This window comes from Malaya genurostris, chromosome 2 (assembly GCF_030247185.1).
Source record: "Malaya genurostris strain Urasoe2022 chromosome 2, Malgen_1.1, whole genome shotgun sequence".
In the NCBI taxonomy this organism is placed as follows: domain Eukaryota; kingdom Metazoa; phylum Arthropoda; class Insecta; order Diptera; family Culicidae; genus Malaya; species Malaya genurostris.
In genome coordinates this window covers 190,610,664-190,630,183 of record NC_080571.1, presented here as the reverse complement: position 1 = coordinate 190,630,183, position 19,520 = coordinate 190,610,664, and the positions used below count along the sequence as shown (strand labels likewise).

Here is a 19,520-nt window from a genome sequence, read left to right as displayed (position 1 = left end):
AGTATTTAACCTCAACTCTTGCTCCGTACTATCACCTCTGTGTTAACGATATTCGTCGTCAAGAGTACTTGTGAACCATCTGCCCTATCCCTCGCAAGAAAGTTACCACAGGGAATAAAAAATTACGTGACTCATGCTCATGTTTGACAGACGGCAGGAGTGAAAGAGAAAGTTAGAAATCAATCATCGTAATCGTCAGTGGCGGATATGAGGCTACGATCCTCGAGCCAAAAACAAGAAAACACAACAACAACAACAAACAAACAATCATCGTAATCAGTTTAATAGCGCGCAGTGAATTCAGTGAATTGTTTAATTATTAAATCTAAATTGATTCATCCACGTAGTGAGTGGAAAAACTAGTTCAATTGAGGTACGTTGTGAATTGCGAAGATTTGCTTAGATTACTTACCTGAATAATTGAATCACACTTACCTGAAAAGTTGCTGAAAAATACTTACCTGAAACTTAACCTAAAACTTACCGTTACTATTGTAGATTGTGAGCAATCATCCTTCCGTGACAATACCTGAAAAGAAAGAAGAATAAAACACTGAATATGTATGAAATAAGTATACTTACCATAGAATAATAATTAATGAATTGAATAAATTACAGCCTTTTAGCTGCTTAGTTTGGCAACTGTATAGACGGTGTTTACTTTCTGGAACATTTCTAAAAGGATATTCATCCTAAGTTGGATGTTTGGATAGTCATCCTTGGAAGTTCCTTCGACAGACGTACCGTCCGGAAGATAGTCTACTGTGCCGAGAAGTACATACCGAAGACGACCGCTCGGAAGTGAGGTTTGAGAGTGCAAACATCGATCGCTATAATTATATACGATAGTTTTCTGTCACCCACTATTCGCGAGTCCCGTACAGTTTAGGAAATAATGAAATAAATTGTATAAACTGTTTAGGGAAAGTTAGGTCGCTATTTCGGTTAAAATAATCGTTCGAAATGTCAGACGAACGAAATAATTTGACATCGGGTGATAATGGTAGGCACTGCAAGAGGTGCGATCGTGTCGATGCCGATGACGACATGGTATGTTGCGATATGTATGAATCGTGGATTCACTTTCAGTGTGCTGGTGTAAGTGAATCTATTGCTGAACCGGATCGGAGTTTCAAGTGCAGTAAATGCTTGGCGGATTGGGATGGCGAATCAAAATCAGCTGTTTCTTTCAACGAGTCATCCGTCAGCAAGAGTAGTCGAGCATCGCAGAAACTACAGCTGAGTCTTCAACTTCTTAAGGAGCAACAAAACTTAAAGAAGAAGCGTGCAGAAGAGGAGAGGAAATCCCGGAAGTTGGAAGAAGAAGCGAAACTGAAGCAAATCGATGAAGAGCAGGAGTATTTAAGGAAACGATATGCATTGCTGCTTCAGATTGAAGAGGATAAGGATTCTAGCAGATCGAGTCGAAAAAGCGGAGTTAGTGTGAAGAGGAGGTGTGAACAGCTGGAGAACTGGCTTAATAAGGGAACACAAGTTGACAAAACGGGACAGTCGAAGCCTACAATGTCAGAACAGGAAGTTACCCTGCCAGTACCAGTCGTTTGCCTACAAAATGACGTTCAGGTATCAAAGCCAACGTCACTTGTCTCAACCATTTGTACTTCGACTGTTCCGGATATTCTTCATCCGAATCCAGCAGTTCCAGTTTCCAGTGGAAGTCTTGGTGCTTTGGCGAAATCGTACGAATTGTTTGCATCGATACCGGGAAACACGACGTTAAATTCGTGTTTGGTTTCTACGGCAGTTCCAGCTACAGTAGTAGCTACGATAAGCGGAAATTGTATCACGACGGTCGCTACTGCGTCAACGAGTGTTTCATCAATTCATGCACCAGTTTCTACTACGTTTCCAAATTCGAATCTACCCAGTATTACGGATGCTCTAATGCATATAGCGCCTGTCTATTCGTATCCGAGAATGAACAATGGACAAGGACTCCAGTTGTTTACTCCAATGCCTTCGTTGCAGTTATCTGACAGAAGCGTAACCAATTCAAGACCTGTTATTTCTTCGAATACAGGTATATATTCAACAGTCCAGTACCCTTCTACTTCTTCTGCGGCGGTTTCCGGAGTCCCTTGGTTACCGGAAGATCCCGTTATGAATAATTATCCACCAGCAAGCGTGCCCTTTTCTACTGTAAGATCAGGAGCGATACCGTCTGCAATACCATCATCGCTAGGAATGTACGGAAATGGAAACCATGTTCCAGTTAGCGTAGGGCCTAATAGCGCTCAGTTGGCGGCTAGGCAGGTTATGCCACGCGAATTACCGAAGTTTAACGGAGATCCTCAAGAGTGGCCTATTTTATACAGTTCATTCAAGAACACAACGGACGTTTGTGGATACACCGACGCCGAGAATCTAGCAAGATTACAGCGTTCTTTAGGAGGTCCCGCCCTGGAAGCAGTAAGAAGTCGCTTACTTTTGCCAGCATCCGTTCCGTACGTGATGGGAACGCTACAAAAGCTCTACGGTAGACCCGAGATTCTTATCAGTTCTCTTCTGAAGAAGGTGCGAAACGTTCCACCGCCAAAGTCGGAAAACCTTAGTTCCATCGTCTGCTACCGGCTAGCAATACAAAATCTCGTTGATCATATTGTTTTGGCTGAGCAGCAAGCGCATTTGTCGAATCCGATGTTACTTCAAGAGTTGGTCGATAAATTGCCCACTTCGTTGAAGATGCAATGGGGTACGTTCAAACAAGCGTACACAAACGTCAACTTGGCGACTTTCAATGATTTCATGTCGGGACTAGTGAATCTAGCTTCCGAGCTGAGTATTGATGTGGTTTCCGCTCAAAACTATCAGCAGTCGCAAAGAGCGGAAAAGCAAAAGCAAAAGGAGGAACTCACGTGGGCATGTCGCCGAATAAATCGAACATGGACAGTACAGTCGAGAAATCCACATAAAAAGCGTGTTCTTACTGTGAGAAAAACAACCATCAGATTCTAAATTGTCGCAGTTTCAAATCGTTGGACGTGGGAGGTCGCTGGAAGGCAGTTCGGCAGAAGAACTTGTGTCGATTGTGCTTGATTCCGCATCGTAGTTGGCCGTGTCGATCGAAGAAAGAATGCGGGCAAGACGGGTGTCGAGTTAGACATCATATGTTGCTACACAGTAGTCGCGATGACACCAGTGAGGGTAACAGGTCCGGAGAAGTCGTTCATCAGAACCATCATCATACGAAATCCTTTTCGTTATTCCGTTATTCGCCAGTTACTTTGTATGGGAATGGAAAACAAGTAAAAACCTTCGTATTCCTAGATGATGGATCATCGTGTACACTGCTTGAAGAAGGAATCGCTGCACAGCTTGGCATAGAAGGAGAACCTGATCATCTATGGCTGAGTTGGACCGGAAAGGTTAGCAGACACGAGAAAGCGTCAAAGAGGCTGACAGTTGAAATATCGGACGACAAAGAGAAGCAAACGTTTCGACTGGCCAATGTACGCACGGTGCGCGAGCTAGGCCTTCCAGGTCAAACGCTGGACTATACAGAGTTGTCGAGTAGATTTCCGTATCTTCAAGGACTTCCCGTAGCCAGTTACATCGATGCCAAACCTGGTATGATAATCGGTCTGGAACACGTACGGCTGCTGACTAGCTTGAAAACACGAGAAGGCAGTAACAGCGAACCTGTAGCATCTAAAACTCGATTAGGCTGGTGCATATACGGGAGAAGTTGTGGTAATAAAAATTCGGTTGAACAGTTACACATTCATTCATGTGACGACATGAGCAACAGCAGCATACATGATGCAATGCGGAAGTTTTTTGCGGTGGAAGAAGTAGTTTCGACGCATCAGTTAGAATCGGAAGAGGATAAACGAGCACGTAGTATCTTGGAGGCAACAACAGTACGAAAAGAAAACCGAATGGAGACAGGTTTACTCTGGCGAAAGGACGAATTAAGTTTCCCAGATAGCTATCAAATGGCGATCAGCAGGTTGAAAGGTTTGGAGAAACGCTTGGCAAAAGATCCTGATTTACGGATAAAAGTTAACGATCAAATCAAAAGCTACGAGCAGAAACAGTACGTTCGTAAAGTATCGCCAGAAGAGTTAGCGAAAGTAAACATCCGTAGAACATGGTATCTGCCGTTAGGAGTAGTGACGAATCCTAAGAAACCCAACAAAATTCGGATGGTGTGGGATGCAGCCGCAAAAGCCGGTGGAGTTGCGTTCAACGACATGCTGCTCAAAGGTCCGGATCTCCTCGTATCGTTAGTAGGCCTCCTGCTACGTTTTCCAGAAGGCAAAATAGCAGTTTGCTCTGATATTCGCGAAATGTTCCTTCGCATCCTTATTCGGGAGGAGGATAAGTGGTCGCAGTGCTCCGTATGGCGTAACAGTCCGGCGGATGAAGTTGAGGTGTACGTAATCAACGTTGCTATGTTCGGAGCTACCAGTTCACCGTGTACAGCACAGTTCGTGAAGAACAAAAATGCACTCGAATATGCAAAACTGTATCCAAGAGCTGCAGATGCAATCGTCTACAACCACTACGTGAACGATTTTCTGGATAGTGTTGATTCGGAAGATGAAGCAGTAAAACTCGTTAAAGAAGTGCAACTCATTCATGCAGAAGCTGGTTTCGAGTTCGGAAAAATTTTGTCAAATTCGCAAAACGTGCTCGATCGTCTCGGAGAAACCGGTACGTCGAACAGCAAGTCGTTGGGATTGGATAAAGATCATTCGTTCGAGCGAGTTTTAGGAATTGTGTGGGTTCCTTCAACAGATCACTTCACATTCGACCGATCGGCTGTGAAAGATGTTCTGAGCAGCAGTGTTGTAATTCCGACGAAACGGCAGGTACTGCGAACGGTAATGAAGCTGTATGACCCATTGGGATTTGTAGCGCATTTCGTAGTTCAAGGAAAAATCTTAATGCAAGAGATTTGGCGGACAGGAACGAACTGGGACGAACCTATTTCGGAGAGCTTGCACGATCTATGGAATAGATGGATCGAGTTGTATGATATGATCGACGAAGTAAGAATACCTCGATGTTATTTCGGTGGTCTTCAGTCTCAAGAGGTGGAGGAAATGGAGATTCATGTGTTCACCGATGCCAGTGTGTCGGCGTGCGCTTGCGTGGCATATTTAAGGATGTCGCATAATGGCAGTAGTTGGTGTTCGCTAGTAGCAGCAAAAACAAAAACATAAGAAGACGTTTTTGGTTCTAGCCTGGCTTCGCTCTGACAGTCGTCGTTATCCCCCGTTCGTGTCCTTCCGAGTCGGCGAAATTCTTTCGCTCACCAGTGTCGATGAATGGTACTACGTGCCCTCAAAGCTCAACGTAGCCGATGATGCTACTAAGTGGAACGCAGGACCGTCGTTCAATCCGGAAAATCTTTGGTATCAAGCCCCATCATTTCTACCCAGGAAAGAGCAGTGGCCCAAGCAATCAAACACGGTAGATGAGATAGATGCATCCGTTGAGGAAGTTCGAGTGGTAGCTGTACACCAGACAGTTGATGAGATCGTGGACGTTGGCCGTTTCTCTAACTGGAATCGCTTAGTACGAACGATGGCTTATGTCTACAAAGCATTAAATATATGGAAACATTCGGAAAACCGTGGACGCAGTAGTTTCGGTCTCGACCAGAATCAATTCGAGAAGGCAGAGAAAGCTCTTTGGCATCAGGCACAAGTGCAGGCATACTTCGAAGAGATTCAGGCGCTGACAAAGGGTCGCAACGTGAATAAACGAAGTCCATTAAGTTCGATGGTTCTCTTTATATACGAAGAAGGACTGATTCGGATCAAAAGTCGTATCGGCAACGCATCACATGTTCCCTACGCGACAAGATACCCATTAGTACTTCCTAGGAATAGCCGTATAACCGTTCTTCTTGTGGATGCTGTTCATCGACGGTTTCTTCACGCTAACAATGAGACAGTCTACAACGAATTGCGACAGAAATTTCACATCTCGAGGTTGCGAACTCTCATACGTCAAGTTGGCAGAAGTTGTCAGTACTGTAAAGTGAAGAAAGCTGTTCCGGTGCCACCGCTTATGGGACCGCTTCCCTAACACCATTTATTCGACCATTTACGTATGTCGGTGTCGACTACATGGGACCCTTCGAAGTCAAGGTAGGACGCAGTTTGGTCAAGCGGTGGATATGCCTGTTCACCTGTCTCACGGTTCGTGCGGTTCACTTAGAGTTGGTGCATAGCCTATCGACAACCTCTTGTGTAATGGCATTCAGTAGATTCGTGTCTCGGCGTTGCGCGTCCCTGGAGGTTTTCTCCGATAATGGCACTAATTTCGTTGGAGCAAATCGTCAGCTATCGGAAGAAAGGTCGAAAATCGAGGAAATATCGAAGCACTGTGCCGCTACATTCACGAACGCTGATACGCAGTGGCATTTCAACGTTCCGGCAGCTCCGCATATGGGAGGGCCATGGGAACGCATGGTTAAGTCCGTGAAGGTCGCGATGAAGGTCTCACATGTAAACACGGACGTGGAAGGCTATCACTCACACTGGTAATCGTGTTGTCATGGTAGGAGATGGTGAATTAGCAGAAGGGAAGGGAATCTGAGCAGGTCGCGTTTAGCAATCATTTATGGCGGAGACCATTACCATTGAATGTGACCACTGGTTACAATAACCAAAGTCGGTTCGTACGGCCACCAAATAACATGATACTCTACTTGTTTTTATTGAAATTTTGAAAATTTTATGCAATTTTGCCATCGCACTCTAAATGATGATTTAAATGTTTGTTGTATCCGAAAATATGCAGTAATTTTTGATAGGACCATAAGACCTTTCATTTGACCCTATGATTGTAAATAACGGTTCTGAGTCCAGTTTACAACATTTTTTACGGGTTTTGTTCCGCCAGTTTATGTGACGGTGTACAATATTGAACACACTTTACCCTATAACTTCGGAAGTCGGATCCTTATAAAATTCAGGAATTCCGAGAACCTTTCATTCGAATCTAAGTTTATGGAAATCGGTCAAACTACCGCTGTTGACTCAAAATCAGTAGACCACAGTTTGTATTGGTGGTGCACGCTTTTAGCTGCAAATTTATTTCATTTTATATAGGTTTCAATAAATCTTGTAAATTTCGGTTATCTTCCTTGCTCTTCCTTGCAGTATTTAACCTCAACTCTTGCTCCGTACTATCACCTCTGTGTTAACGATATTCGTCGTCAAGAGTACTTGTGAACCATCTGCCCTATCCCTCGCAAGAAAGTTACCACAGGGAATAAAAAATTACGTGACTCATGCTCATGTTTGACAGACGGCAGGAGTGAAAGAGAAAGTTAGAAATCAATCATCGTAATCGTCAGTGGCGGATATGAGGCTACGATCCTCGAGCCAAAAACAAGAAAACACAACAACAACAACAAACAAACAATCATCGTAATCAGTTTAATAGCGCGCAGTGAATTCAGTGAATTGTTTAATTATTAAATCTAAATTGATTCATCCACGTAGTGAGTGGAAAAACTAGTTCAATTGAGGTACGTTGTGAATTGCGAAGATTTGCTTAGATTACTTACCTGAATAATTGAATCACACTTACCTGAAAAGTTGCTGAAAAATACTTACCTGAAACTTAACCTAAAACTTACCGTTACTATTGTAGATTGTGAGCAATCATCCTTCCGTGACAATACCTGAAAAGAAAGAAGAATAAAACACTGAATATGTATGAAATAAGTATACTTACCATAGAATAATAATTAATGAATTGAATAAATTACAGCCTTTTAGCTGCTTAGTTTGGCAACTGTATAGACGGTGTTTACTTTCTGGAACATTTCTAAAAGGATATTCATCCTAAGTTGGATGTTTGGATAGTCATCCTTGGAAGTTCCTTCGACAGACGTACCGTCCGGAAGATAGTCTACTGTGCCGAGAAGTACATACCGAAGACGACCGCTCGGAAGTGAGGTTTGAGAGTGCAAACATCGATCGCTATAATTATATACGATAGTTTTCTGTCACCCACTATTCGCGAGTCCCGTACAGTTTAGGAAATAATGAAATAAATTGTATAAACTGTTTAGGGAAAGTTAGGTCGCTATTTCGGTTAAAATAATCGTTCGAAATGTCAGACGAACGAAATAATTTGACATCGGGTGATAATGGTAGGCACTGCAAGAGGTGCGATCGTGTCGATGCCGATGACGACATGGTATGTTGCGATATGTGTGAATCGTGGATTCACTTTCAGTGTGCTGGTGTAAGTGAATCTATTGCTGAACCGGATCGGAGTTTCAAGTGCAGTAAATGCTTGGCGGATTGGGATGGCGAATCAAAATCAGCTGTTTCTTTCAACGAGTCATCCGTCAGCAAGAGTAGTCGAGCATCGCAGAAACTACAGCTGAGTCTTCAACTTCTTAAGGAGCAACAAAACTTAAAGAAGAAGCGTGCAGAAGAGGAGAGGAAATCCCGGAAGTTGGAAGAAGAAGCGAAACTGAAGCAAATCGATGAAGAGCAGGAGTATTTAAGGAAACGATATGCATTGCTGCTTCAGATTGAAGAGGATAAGGATTCTAGCAGATCGAGTCGAAAAAGCGGAGTTAGTGTGAAGAGGAGGTGTGAACAGCTGGAGAACTGGCTTAATAAGGGAACACAAGTTGACAAAACGGGACAGTCGAAGCCTACAATGTCAGAACAGGAAGTTACCCTGCCAGTACCAGTCGTTTGCCTACAAAATGACGTTCAGGTATCAAAGCCAACGTCACTTGTCTCAACCATTTGTACTTCGACTGTTCCGGATATTCTTCATCCGAATCCAGCAGTTCCAGTTTCCAGTGGAAGTCTTGGTGCTTTGGCGAAATCGTACGAATTGTTTGCATCGATACCGGGAAACACGACGTTAAATTCGTGTTTGGTTTCTACGGCAGTTCCAGCTACAGTAGTAGCTACGATAAGCGGAAATTGTATCACGACGGTCGCTACTGCGTCAACGAGTGTTTCATCAATTCATGCACCAGTTTCTACTACGTTTCCAAATTCGAATCTACCCAGTATTACGGATGCTCTAATGCATATAGCGCCTGTCTATTCGTATCCGAGAATGAACAATGGACAAGGACTCCAGTTGTTTACTCCAATGCCTTCGTTGCAGTTATCTGACAGAAGCGTAACCAATTCAAGACCTGTTATTTCTTCGAATACAGGTATATATTCAACAGTCCAGTACCCTTCTACTTCTTCTGCGGCGGTTTCCGGAGTCCCTTGGTTACCGGAAGATCCCGTTTTGAATAATTATCCACCAGCAAGCGTGCCCTTTTCTACTGTAAGATCAGGAGCGATACCGTCTGCAATACCATCATCGCTAGGAATGTACGGAAATGGAAACCATGTTCCAGTTAGCGTAGGGCCTAATAGCGCTCAGTTGGCGGCTAGGCAGGTTATGCCACGCGAATTACCGAAGTTTAACGGAGATCCTCAAGAGTGGCCTATTTTATACAGTTCATTCAAGAACACAACGGACGTTTGTGGATACACCGACGCCGAGAATCTAGCAAGATTACAGCGTTCTTTAGGAGGTCCCGCCCTGGAAGCAGTAAGAAGTCGCTTACTTTTGCCAGCATCCGTTCCGTACGTGATGGGAACGCTACAAAAGCTCTATGGTAGACCCGAGATTCTTATCAGTTCTCTTCTGAAGAAGGTGCGAAACGTTCCACCGCCAAAGTCGGAAAACCTTAGTTCCATCGTCTGCTACCGGCTAGCAATACAAAATCTCGTTGATCATATTGTTTTGGCTGAGCAGCAAGCGCATTTGTCGAATCCGATGTTACTTCAAGAGTTGGTCGATAAATTGCCCACTTCGTTGAAGATGCAATGGGGTACGTTCAAACAAGCGTACACAAACGTCAACTTGGCGACTTTCAATGATTTCATGTCGGGACTAGTGAATCTAGCTTCCGAGCTGAGTATTGATGTGGTTTCCGCTCAAAACTATCAGCAGTCGCAAAGAGCGGAAAAGCAAAAGCAAAAGGAGGAACTCACGTGGGCATGTCGCCGAATAAATCGAACATGGACAGTACAGTCGAGAAATCCACATAAAAAGCGTGTTCTTACTGTGAGAAAAACAACCATCAGATTCTAAATTGTCGCAGTTTCAAATCGTTGGACGTGGGAGGTCGCTGGAAGGCAGTTCGGCAGAAGAACTTGTGTCGATTGTGCTTGATTCCGCATCGTAGTTGGCCGTGTCGATCGAAGAAAGAATGCGGGCAAGACGGGTGTCGAGTTAGACATCATATGTTGCTACACAGTAGTCGCGATGACACCAGTGAGGGTAACAGGTCCGGAGAAGTCGTTCATCAGAACCATCATCATACGAAATCCTTTTCGTTATTCCGTTATTCGCCAGTTACTTTGTATGGGAATGGAAAACAAGTAAAAACCTTCGTATTCTTAGATGATGGATCATCGTGTACACTGCTTGAAGAAGGAATCGCTGCACAACTTGGCATAGAAGGAGAACCTGATCATCTATGGCTGAGTTGGACCGGAAAGGTTAGCAGACCCGAGAAAGCGTCAAAGAGGCTGACAGTTGAAATATCGGACGACAAAGAGAAGCAAACGTTTCGACTGGCCAATGTACGCACGGTGCGCGAGCTAGGCCTTCCAAGTCAAACGCTGGACTATACAGAGTTGTCGAGTAGATTTCCGTATCTTCAAGGACTTCCCGTAGCCAGTTACATCGATGCCAAACCTGGTATGATAATCGGTCTGGAACACGTACGGCTGCTGACTAGCTTGAAAACACGAGAAGGCAGTAACAGCGAACCTGTAGCATCTAAAACTCGATTAGGCTGGTGCATATACGGGAGAAGTTGTGGTAATAAAAATTCGGTTGAACAGTTACACATTCATTCATGTGACGACATGAGCAACAGCAGCATACATGATGCAATGCGGAAGTTTTTTGCGGTGGAAGAAGTAGTTTCGACGCATCAGTTAGAATCGGAAGAGGATAAACGAGCACGTAGTATCTTGGAGGCAACAACAGTACGAAAAGAAAACCGAATGGAGACAGGTTTACTCTGGCGAAAGGACGAATTAAGTTTCCCAGATAGCTATCAAATGGCGATCAGCAGGTTGAAAGGTTTGGAGAAACGCTTGGCAAAAGATCCTGATTTACGGATAAAAGTTAACGATCAAATCAAAAGCTACGAGCAGAAACAGTACGTTCGTAAAGTATCGCCAGAAGAGTTAGCGAAAGTAAACACCCGTAGAACATGGTATCTGCCGTTAGGAGTAGTGACGAATCCTAAGAAACCCAACAAAATTCGGATGGTGTGGGATGCAGCCGCAAAAGCCGGTGGAGTTGCGTTCAACGACATGCTGCTCAAAGGTCCGGATCTCCTCGTATCGTTAGTAGGCCTCCTGCTACGTTTTCGAGAAGGCAAAATAGCAGTTTGCTCTGATATTCGCGAAATGTTCCTTCGCATCCTTATTCGGGAGGAGGATAAGTGGTCGCAGTGCTCCGTATGGCGTAACAGTCCGGCGGATGAAGTTGAGGTGTACGTAATCAACGTTGCTATGTTCGGAGCTACCAGTTCACCGTGTACAGCACAGTTCGTGAAGAACAAAAATGCACTCGAATATGCAAAACTGTATCCAAGAGCTGCAGATGCAATCGTCTACAACCACTACGTGAACGATTTTCTGGATAGTGTTGATTCGGAAGATGAAGCAGTAAAACTCGTTAAAGAAGTGCAACTCATTCATGCAGAAGCTGGTTTCGAGTTCGGAAAAATTTTGTCAAATTCGCAAAACGTGCTCGATCGTCTCGGAGAAACCGGTACGTCGAACAGCAAGTCGTTGGGATTGGATAAAGATCATTCGTTCGAGCGAGTTTTAGGAATTGTGTGGGTTCCTTCAACAGATCACTTCACATTCGACCGATCGGCTGTGAAAGATGTTCTGAGCAGCAGTGTTGTAATTCCGACGAAACGGCAGGTACTGCGAACGGTAATGAAGCTGTATGACCCATTGGGATTTGTAGCGCATTTCGTAGTTCAAGGAAAAATCTTAATGCAAGAGATTTGGCGGACAGGAACGAACTGGGACGAACCTATTTCGGAGAGCTTGCACGATCTATGGAATAGATGGATCGAGTTGTATGATATGATCGACGAAGTAAGAATACCTCGATGTTATTTCGGTGGTCTTCAGTCTCAAGAGGTGGAGGAAATGGAGATTCATGTGTTCACCGATGCCAGTGTGTCGGCGTGCGCTTGCGTGGCATATTTAAGGATGTCGCATAATGGCAGTAGTTGGTGTTCGCTAGTAGCAGCAAAAACAAAAACATAAGAAGACGTTTTTGGTTCTAGCCTGGCTTCGCTCTGACAGTCGTCGTTATCCCCCGTTCGTGTCCTTCCGAGTCGGCGAAATTCTTTCGCTCACCAGTGTCGATGAATGGTACTACGTGCCCTCAAAGCTCAACGTAGCCGATGATGCTACTAAGTGGAACGCAGGACCGTCGTTCAATCCGGAAAATCTTTGGTATCAAGCCCCATCATTTCTACCCAGGAAAGAGCAGTGGCCCAAGCAATCAAACACGGTAGATGAGATAGATGCATCCGTTGAGGAAGTTCGAGTGGTAGCTGTACACCAGACAGTTGATGAGATCGTGGACGCTGGCCGTTTCTCTAACTGGAATCGCTTAGTACGAACGATGGCTTATGTCTACAAAGCATTAAATATATGGAAACATTCGGAAAACCGTGGACGCAGTAGTTTCGGTCTCGACCAGAATCAATTCGAGAAGGCAGAGAAAGCTCTTTGGCATCAGGCACAAGTGCAGGCATACTTCGAAGAGATTCAGGCGCTGACAAAGGGTCGCAACGTTAATAAACGAAGTCCATTAAGTTCGATGGTTCTCTTTATATACGAAGAAGGACTGATTCGGATCAAAAGTCGTATCGGCAACGCATCACATGTTCCCTACGCGACAAGATACCCATTAGTACTTCCTAGGAATAGCCGTATAACCGTTCTTCTTGTGGATGCTGTTCATCGACGGTTTCTTCACGCTAACAATGAGACAGTCTACAACGAATTGCGACAGAAATTTCACATCTCGAGGTTGCGAACTCTCATACGTCAAGTTGGCAGAAGTTGTCAGTACTGTAAAGTGAAGAAAGCTGTTCCGGTGCCACCGCTTATGGGACCGCTTCCCTAACACCATTTATTCGACCATTTACGTATGTCGGTGTCGACTACATGGGACCCTTCGAAGTCAAGGTAGGACGCAGTTTGGTCAAGCGGTGGATATGCCTGTTCACCTGTCTCACGGTTCGTGCGGTTCACTTAGAGTTGGTGCATAGCCTATCGACAACCTCTTGTGTAATGGCATTCAGTAGATTCGTGTCTCGGCGTTGCGCGTCCCTGGAGGTTTTCTCCGATAATGGCACTAATTTCGTTGGAGCAAATCGTCAGCTATCGGAAGAAAGGTCGAAAATCGAGGAAATATCGAAGCACTGTGCCGCTACATTCACGAACGCTGATACGCAGTGGCATTTCAACGTTCCGGCAGCTCCGCATATGGGAGGGCCATGGGAACGCATGGTTAAGTCCGTGAAGGTCGCGATGAAGGCTATTTTCGACAGTCCTCGACATACAAGTGACGAAGTACTGGAAACGATCATGCTGGAAGCCGAAGGTATTGTAAATTCGCGGCCACTGACTTACGTGCCCTTGGAAGCAGAAGACCACGAAGCACTCACACCTAATCATTTCCTGCTATATAGTTCGAGCGGTATCAAGCAACCACCGAGCAATTCTATACCTACCGGAAACATTCTTCGGGATAGTTGGAAGCTAGCCCAGCTCATCGTGGATGATTTCTGGCGAAGGTGGGTTCGGGAATATCTTCCAATGTTAACACGGCAGACAAAGTGGTTCGATGCAGTTAAACCGTTAGAACCTGGCGATCTGGTCGTCATAGTTGATGAACAAGCTAGAAACCGCTGGGAACGAGGACGCATTCTGGAGACCTTTCCGGATAAGTAAGGAGAGCGACAGTGCAGACAAGCAGAGGCGTGTTTGGTAGGCCAGCAGTAAAGTTAGCCGTTCTAGATGTCGCCAGCAATAGCCAGAAGTCGGAGCGAATTTTCTCGGAATCGGAAATGGTTCACGGGTCGGGGAATGTTAACGATATTCGTCGTCAAGAGTACTTGTGAACCATCTGCCCTATCCCTCGCAAGAAAGTTACCACAGGGAATAAAAAATTACGTGACTCATGCTCATGTTTGACAGACGGCAGGAGTGAAAGAGAAAGTTAGAAATCAATCATCGTAATCAGTTTAATAGCGCGCAGTGAATTCAGTGAATTGTTTAATTATTAAATCTAAATTGATTCATCCACGTAGTGAGTGGAAAAACTAGTTCAATTGAGGTACGTTGTGAATTGCGAAGATTTTCTAAGATTACTTACCTGAATAATTGAATCACACTTACCTGAAAAGTTGCTGAAAAATACTTACCTGAAACTTAACCTAAAACTTACCGTTACTATTGTAGATTGTGAGCAATCATCCTTCCGTGACAATACCTGAAAAGAAAGAAGAAGAAAACACTGAATATGTATGAAATAAGTATACTTACCATAGAATAATAATTAATGAATTGAATAAATTACAGCCTTTTAGCTGCTTAGTTTGGCAACTGTAAAGACGGTGTTTACTTTCTGGAACAACCTCTGTAACCGTACTAATCAATTTAGTTTTACTTATTTCCATACTAATAGGTTCGATTAATTTGGCAACACAATTCACAAGACGGGGCTTTATGGATCAATAGGTCTGAGCCATAAAGCCCATGAGAGGAAAAAAAAATAATTGCGAAATTCAGTCAACTCAGTAAGAAAATTTTTTCAGCAGCTTGGCTTTACTTAAGGAAGAATAGATTCGAAAAAATGCGGACGTACAACTTTACGAAAAATTACACCAGGCTGAACGTGAGCATGCGAACTATTTCCTTCAAGTTAAATTGTTCATTTAATCTATTTTTCGAAGAAGCTCCATTTTCTTTCCCAACGTTTGAGAATCACTTTATCTGAGAATGCGGTAAAATAAATTATATAACTTACTTCTAACTATAGATGGGCAAAACAGTTCAAAGAACCGTTCAGTACTGTAGAGTTCAATTGAAAGAACTAGTTCTCCAGAGCCGTTCGTTCGTTCTTTTGATAGTTGGTATGCTTGTTCAAAGACTAAGACAAAAACTTTGTAAGGTAAAGTGATAAAAAAAGGGTCGTAGGAATTTGAACAGAGGCTTTGTGAAGAGAAGCTTCCTCATCGTTCTTCAAAACGTGACCGTATATCTATATATATAAAAATGCAGAGATCGTTCTTTGTAATCGCATCACGTAAGAACGGATGGACGGATTGAGATGCTTTTTTTTGTTTGATCAGTTTTTACCCCCACCGGGTTCGTACATCAAAAAAATTAGGAAAACTTACCGGAAAAGTGGGAAAAACCAATAAAGTTATTATTGATTGCCAAATGATTCAATGATGGAACGCATATGAGTGTTCTAGCTATACCGTAAACATGATCAAAAGTTCTGATACTGTTTACCAGAAGATGCATTGTGTGCAATGTAATCGGTTAGTTGTTTATTGTTGGCCATCGTAGGCGTGAGTTGAACAAATCACCTTATAAATAGAACGATTTTTGTACGAATCAATGATAAGATGCTGCTGTTTAAATAATGAGATCAATCATAGAGGTTTGCTTTGAATTTAGCATGCTGAAGTTCGCTCGCGTCGGGTAAATTCTGGTGGATTGAAAACCATTAGTTGTGAGATTTTATGCATTGACTCGAACGATAAGCTGCATACTGGTACAATCACTCCTCATCTTCACTCCTCTATAACAGAAGAACTGCACATTATTTTCATATAAAACTTTCTGATATAGATTCTCAGTGCTGAACTCCACCATTCATTAATTGTAGGTGGGGTACTAAACAAAATTATGTGGTGTTGACTAATGATATGACTATTGATAAAACTATTAAACGAATGCAGTGTTCATGTAAAAGTTAATGGATACAATATTTAAAAGAATGGTAACTTGAACATTCGAATGTCCAAGAATTACTCATTTTATCATTCGATTTTTTAACAATATCAAACTAACCATAGTACTCCAGGAGGTTTAACAAGGTTCATTTAAGTAAGAAGAAGATTTCTCGCATCTAAACATCTAAACGCATCTAACCGTCTACCAGAGGAGTCGAACTTAGCGATGCGAAACATCCGAGTCTCTGATATGTTAAATTTTTTTTTTTGCCCACCACACTCCCCCACACCAAAAAATTTACTAAATAGTTACTCATACATTAAAAGTAAAAATAAAGTTTTATCGCTAAATTGTTAATGGAAATTTTTTCTTGTGATTGTCACGCTACGAACATTCATCAAACACGATTAAATAATATCACCAGACTAGCGAGAAGTGACGAACTACAAGTCGCGAGGGCAGCTTTTGTAAATTTGTTCTAATCAATTTAAAGTAGTCATCTCAGTTATTTTTGCTTCACTTTTTATTCCATATGTCGAAACCATAGTCTGAGAGAGATCAACAATCGCTATTCGATGCACTGACTCAAAAGATGATTCGCGGTGCATTCGCTTTATTTTTGCTTAACAAAAGCTTTTAACATATTCACAATTTTTTTATGAATTCATCGCAGCCAAGTAATCAGTAAAATAATGGAAAGATACATTAACATGGAAAGATACATATATATATATATATATATATATATATATATATATATATATATATATATATATATATATATATATATATATATATATATATATATATATATATATATATATAAATATATATATATACATATATATATATATATATATATAAATATATATATATATATATATATATATATATATATATATATATATATATATATATATATATATATATATATGTATATATATATATATATATATATATATATATATATATATATATATATATATATATATATATATATATATATATATATATATATATATATATATATATATATATATATGTATATATATATATATATATATATATATATATATATATATATATATATATATATATATATATATATATATATATATATATATATAAATATATATATATACATATATATATATATATATATATGTATATATATATATATATATACATATATATAAATGCAGAGATCATTCAATCGCATCACGTAAGAACGGCTGGACGGATTGAGATGCTTTTTTTTTGTTTGATCAGTTTTTACCCCCACCGGATTCGTACATAAAAAAAATAGGAAAACTTACCGGAAAAGTGGGAAAAACCAATAAAGTTATTTTGTATGGACAATGGAATTTTCCACTGAAAAAGTCGCCAATGATTGCTAGATCATCGATAGGTGTTTGGCGCATAACGAGTTGCATAAGTGTTTGGCCGTCGAAGAAAGGAATACTAGATCGTTGAAAAAATCTTTTTGCGCGCAACGGGTAGTTTTGGGTGGAGATTTTACATGCATGATTGATTCGTCATTTGGAAACACGTGCCTAATAGGGTATCAAAATTGCCAAATAACCTTATGGTAGAATGCACATGACTTTTAGCTATACCGTAAACAGAAGCACAAGTTCTAATATCATTTACCAGTAAATGTAGTTAGATGAATAATGTTGGCCATCGTGGCCGTGAGTTGAACAAATCAAATTATGTAACGAATTTTTAAGTAATAATGATAGGATTCTGGTGTTGAAATAATGAGTTCAAATGAAAATATCTTCTTGGCATTTAGCATGCTGAAGTTTGTTCAGCAGATTCGGGTAAGTTTTCAAGAGTGGTTTACTTCAAAACGGTCTTCTTAGGATGCTATTAATGACATTTGTAAGCTGCTTAAGCCAAATCATTTCATTTTCCGAACTTTGGATTACTTGACGAATTACCATATGCGAATCGTGAATATCATACCTGAAGGAGAAATCGTGGCATGTAAGAACCATTAGTTGTGAAATCTGCTGTTATATACATTGGCTTTAACGATAAGAAGAATACTGGTATAATCACTCCTCATGTTCGCTCCGCTAGAACAGAATATTGATTCTCAGGACTGAATACTAAGCAAAAACATGTGGTGGCTCGACAAATGAGAGGTCTTTTGATACAATTCTTGAACGAATCCAGCGTTCATGTCACAGTTAATGGACACAATATTTAATAAAAGATTAATTTGAATTTTCGAATGGTCAAGAATTTTACATTTTATCGCTAATTCGTTAATCGAAAATTGATCCTGTAATTATCATGCTACGAACATTTATCAAACACGACTAAGTAATATCACTAGCGGTAAAGCAGGTTATGGACAACCGTTCAAAACCAAATTATTACTTTCGATAATCCCTAAGGATTTGCTATTAAATTTTTAAACGTCTTCAGTACAAGTAAGTCTTAACATCCAATGACAAACAACAATCCCCGAGGACTGCTTTTGGAAATTTGTGGGATAAATTTAAAGTATTCATCTTGGTCGTCTCTTTTCCATCCGTTTATTTGTTTATTTGTTTATTTAGGAAAAGCCTGCTGGAGCTGAGATTTTGGTTCTCCTTCTCCAGCAGGCATAAAACCTTCTCATCTTTTGTATCAACAAATCATTAATTACCCTTATTTAAACTACAAAGTTACTAACAACTATTCACATTGACTAATTATCCTAATAAAACTAGCGGGAAAAGATTTGGAGAAAACGGGTTTCAATGGCGTTACGAGATAAATTGAAATCAAATTCATCAGAGCAAGTATTGAATACGCGACACATACTCGAAAACGGTTCATTGAAGCCATAGTTAGTTCTAGCACGAGGAATTCTGAGAAAGGGATTAAACCGCAAATTACGTCGAAGAATGTCCAAACTTAGCTGCTGTAGGAGATCTGCACAATCAATACGAGATTGGATTAAGTCCGCGACGAAAACAGCTTTTTGTGTATCACGGTGGACTGATAGCAAATCGAAGTGTATGACCCTACAACGATTTTCGTAGCTTGGAAGATTCAATGGATCTCTCCAGGGCAGGCGAGGCAAAGCAAAACGAATGAACTTGCACTGAACAGTTTCAATGCGTAGGTTATCTGTTTAGTAATATGGTGCCCAAACAACAACAGCATACTCGCGAACTAGAGTGCAACATAACGATTTCAGGCAGTATATGTAATTGAAATTTTTTTAGATGCGAAAGATCTTTTAAGCCATAGAGAGGGTATATTCTATGTGATCTTTGAGACTAAATTTTGAATCCAATAACACTCCTAGATCCTTAATTGATGTCTCCCGTTTCAGTACAGCTTGCGAAATAGTGTAATCATACATGATCGTGGTTCGTTTACGAGAGAAGGAGATAACGGAGCATTTAGAGGTGTTCATAACCATTCTGTTGACGTTGCACCAGTTAGAAAATACATCCAACTGTGACTGCAAGAAAT

The 19,520-nt window shown here is 41.4% G+C and overlaps 2 protein-coding genes across 3 annotated transcripts in view; both read left to right on the top strand.

Moving 5' to 3' along the window:
• LOC131432864 (complement component 1 Q subcomponent-binding protein, mitochondrial) overlaps positions 1 to 19,520 on the top strand; it is a 65,262-nt gene that overhangs the window by 10,954 nt on the left and 34,788 nt on the right. The window lies entirely within an intron of this gene.
• Positions 7,049 to 10,238, top strand: LOC131432862 (uncharacterized). Its single transcript, XM_058599416.1, has 2 exons — positions 7,049 to 7,510; positions 7,636 to 10,238. Exon 2 carries the CDS (start codon positions 8,101 to 8,103, stop codon positions 10,111 to 10,113), a length of 2,013 nt encoding a protein of 670 aa, XP_058455399.1. The 5' UTR covers positions 7,049 to 7,510; positions 7,636 to 8,100; the 3' UTR covers positions 10,114 to 10,238.

What these genes read in the sequence shown, in the direction of transcription:
- LOC131432862 (XM_058599416.1), top strand. Translation starts at nt 8,101, where the DNA reads ATGTCAGACGAACGAAATAATTTGACATCGGGTGATAATGGTAGGCAC.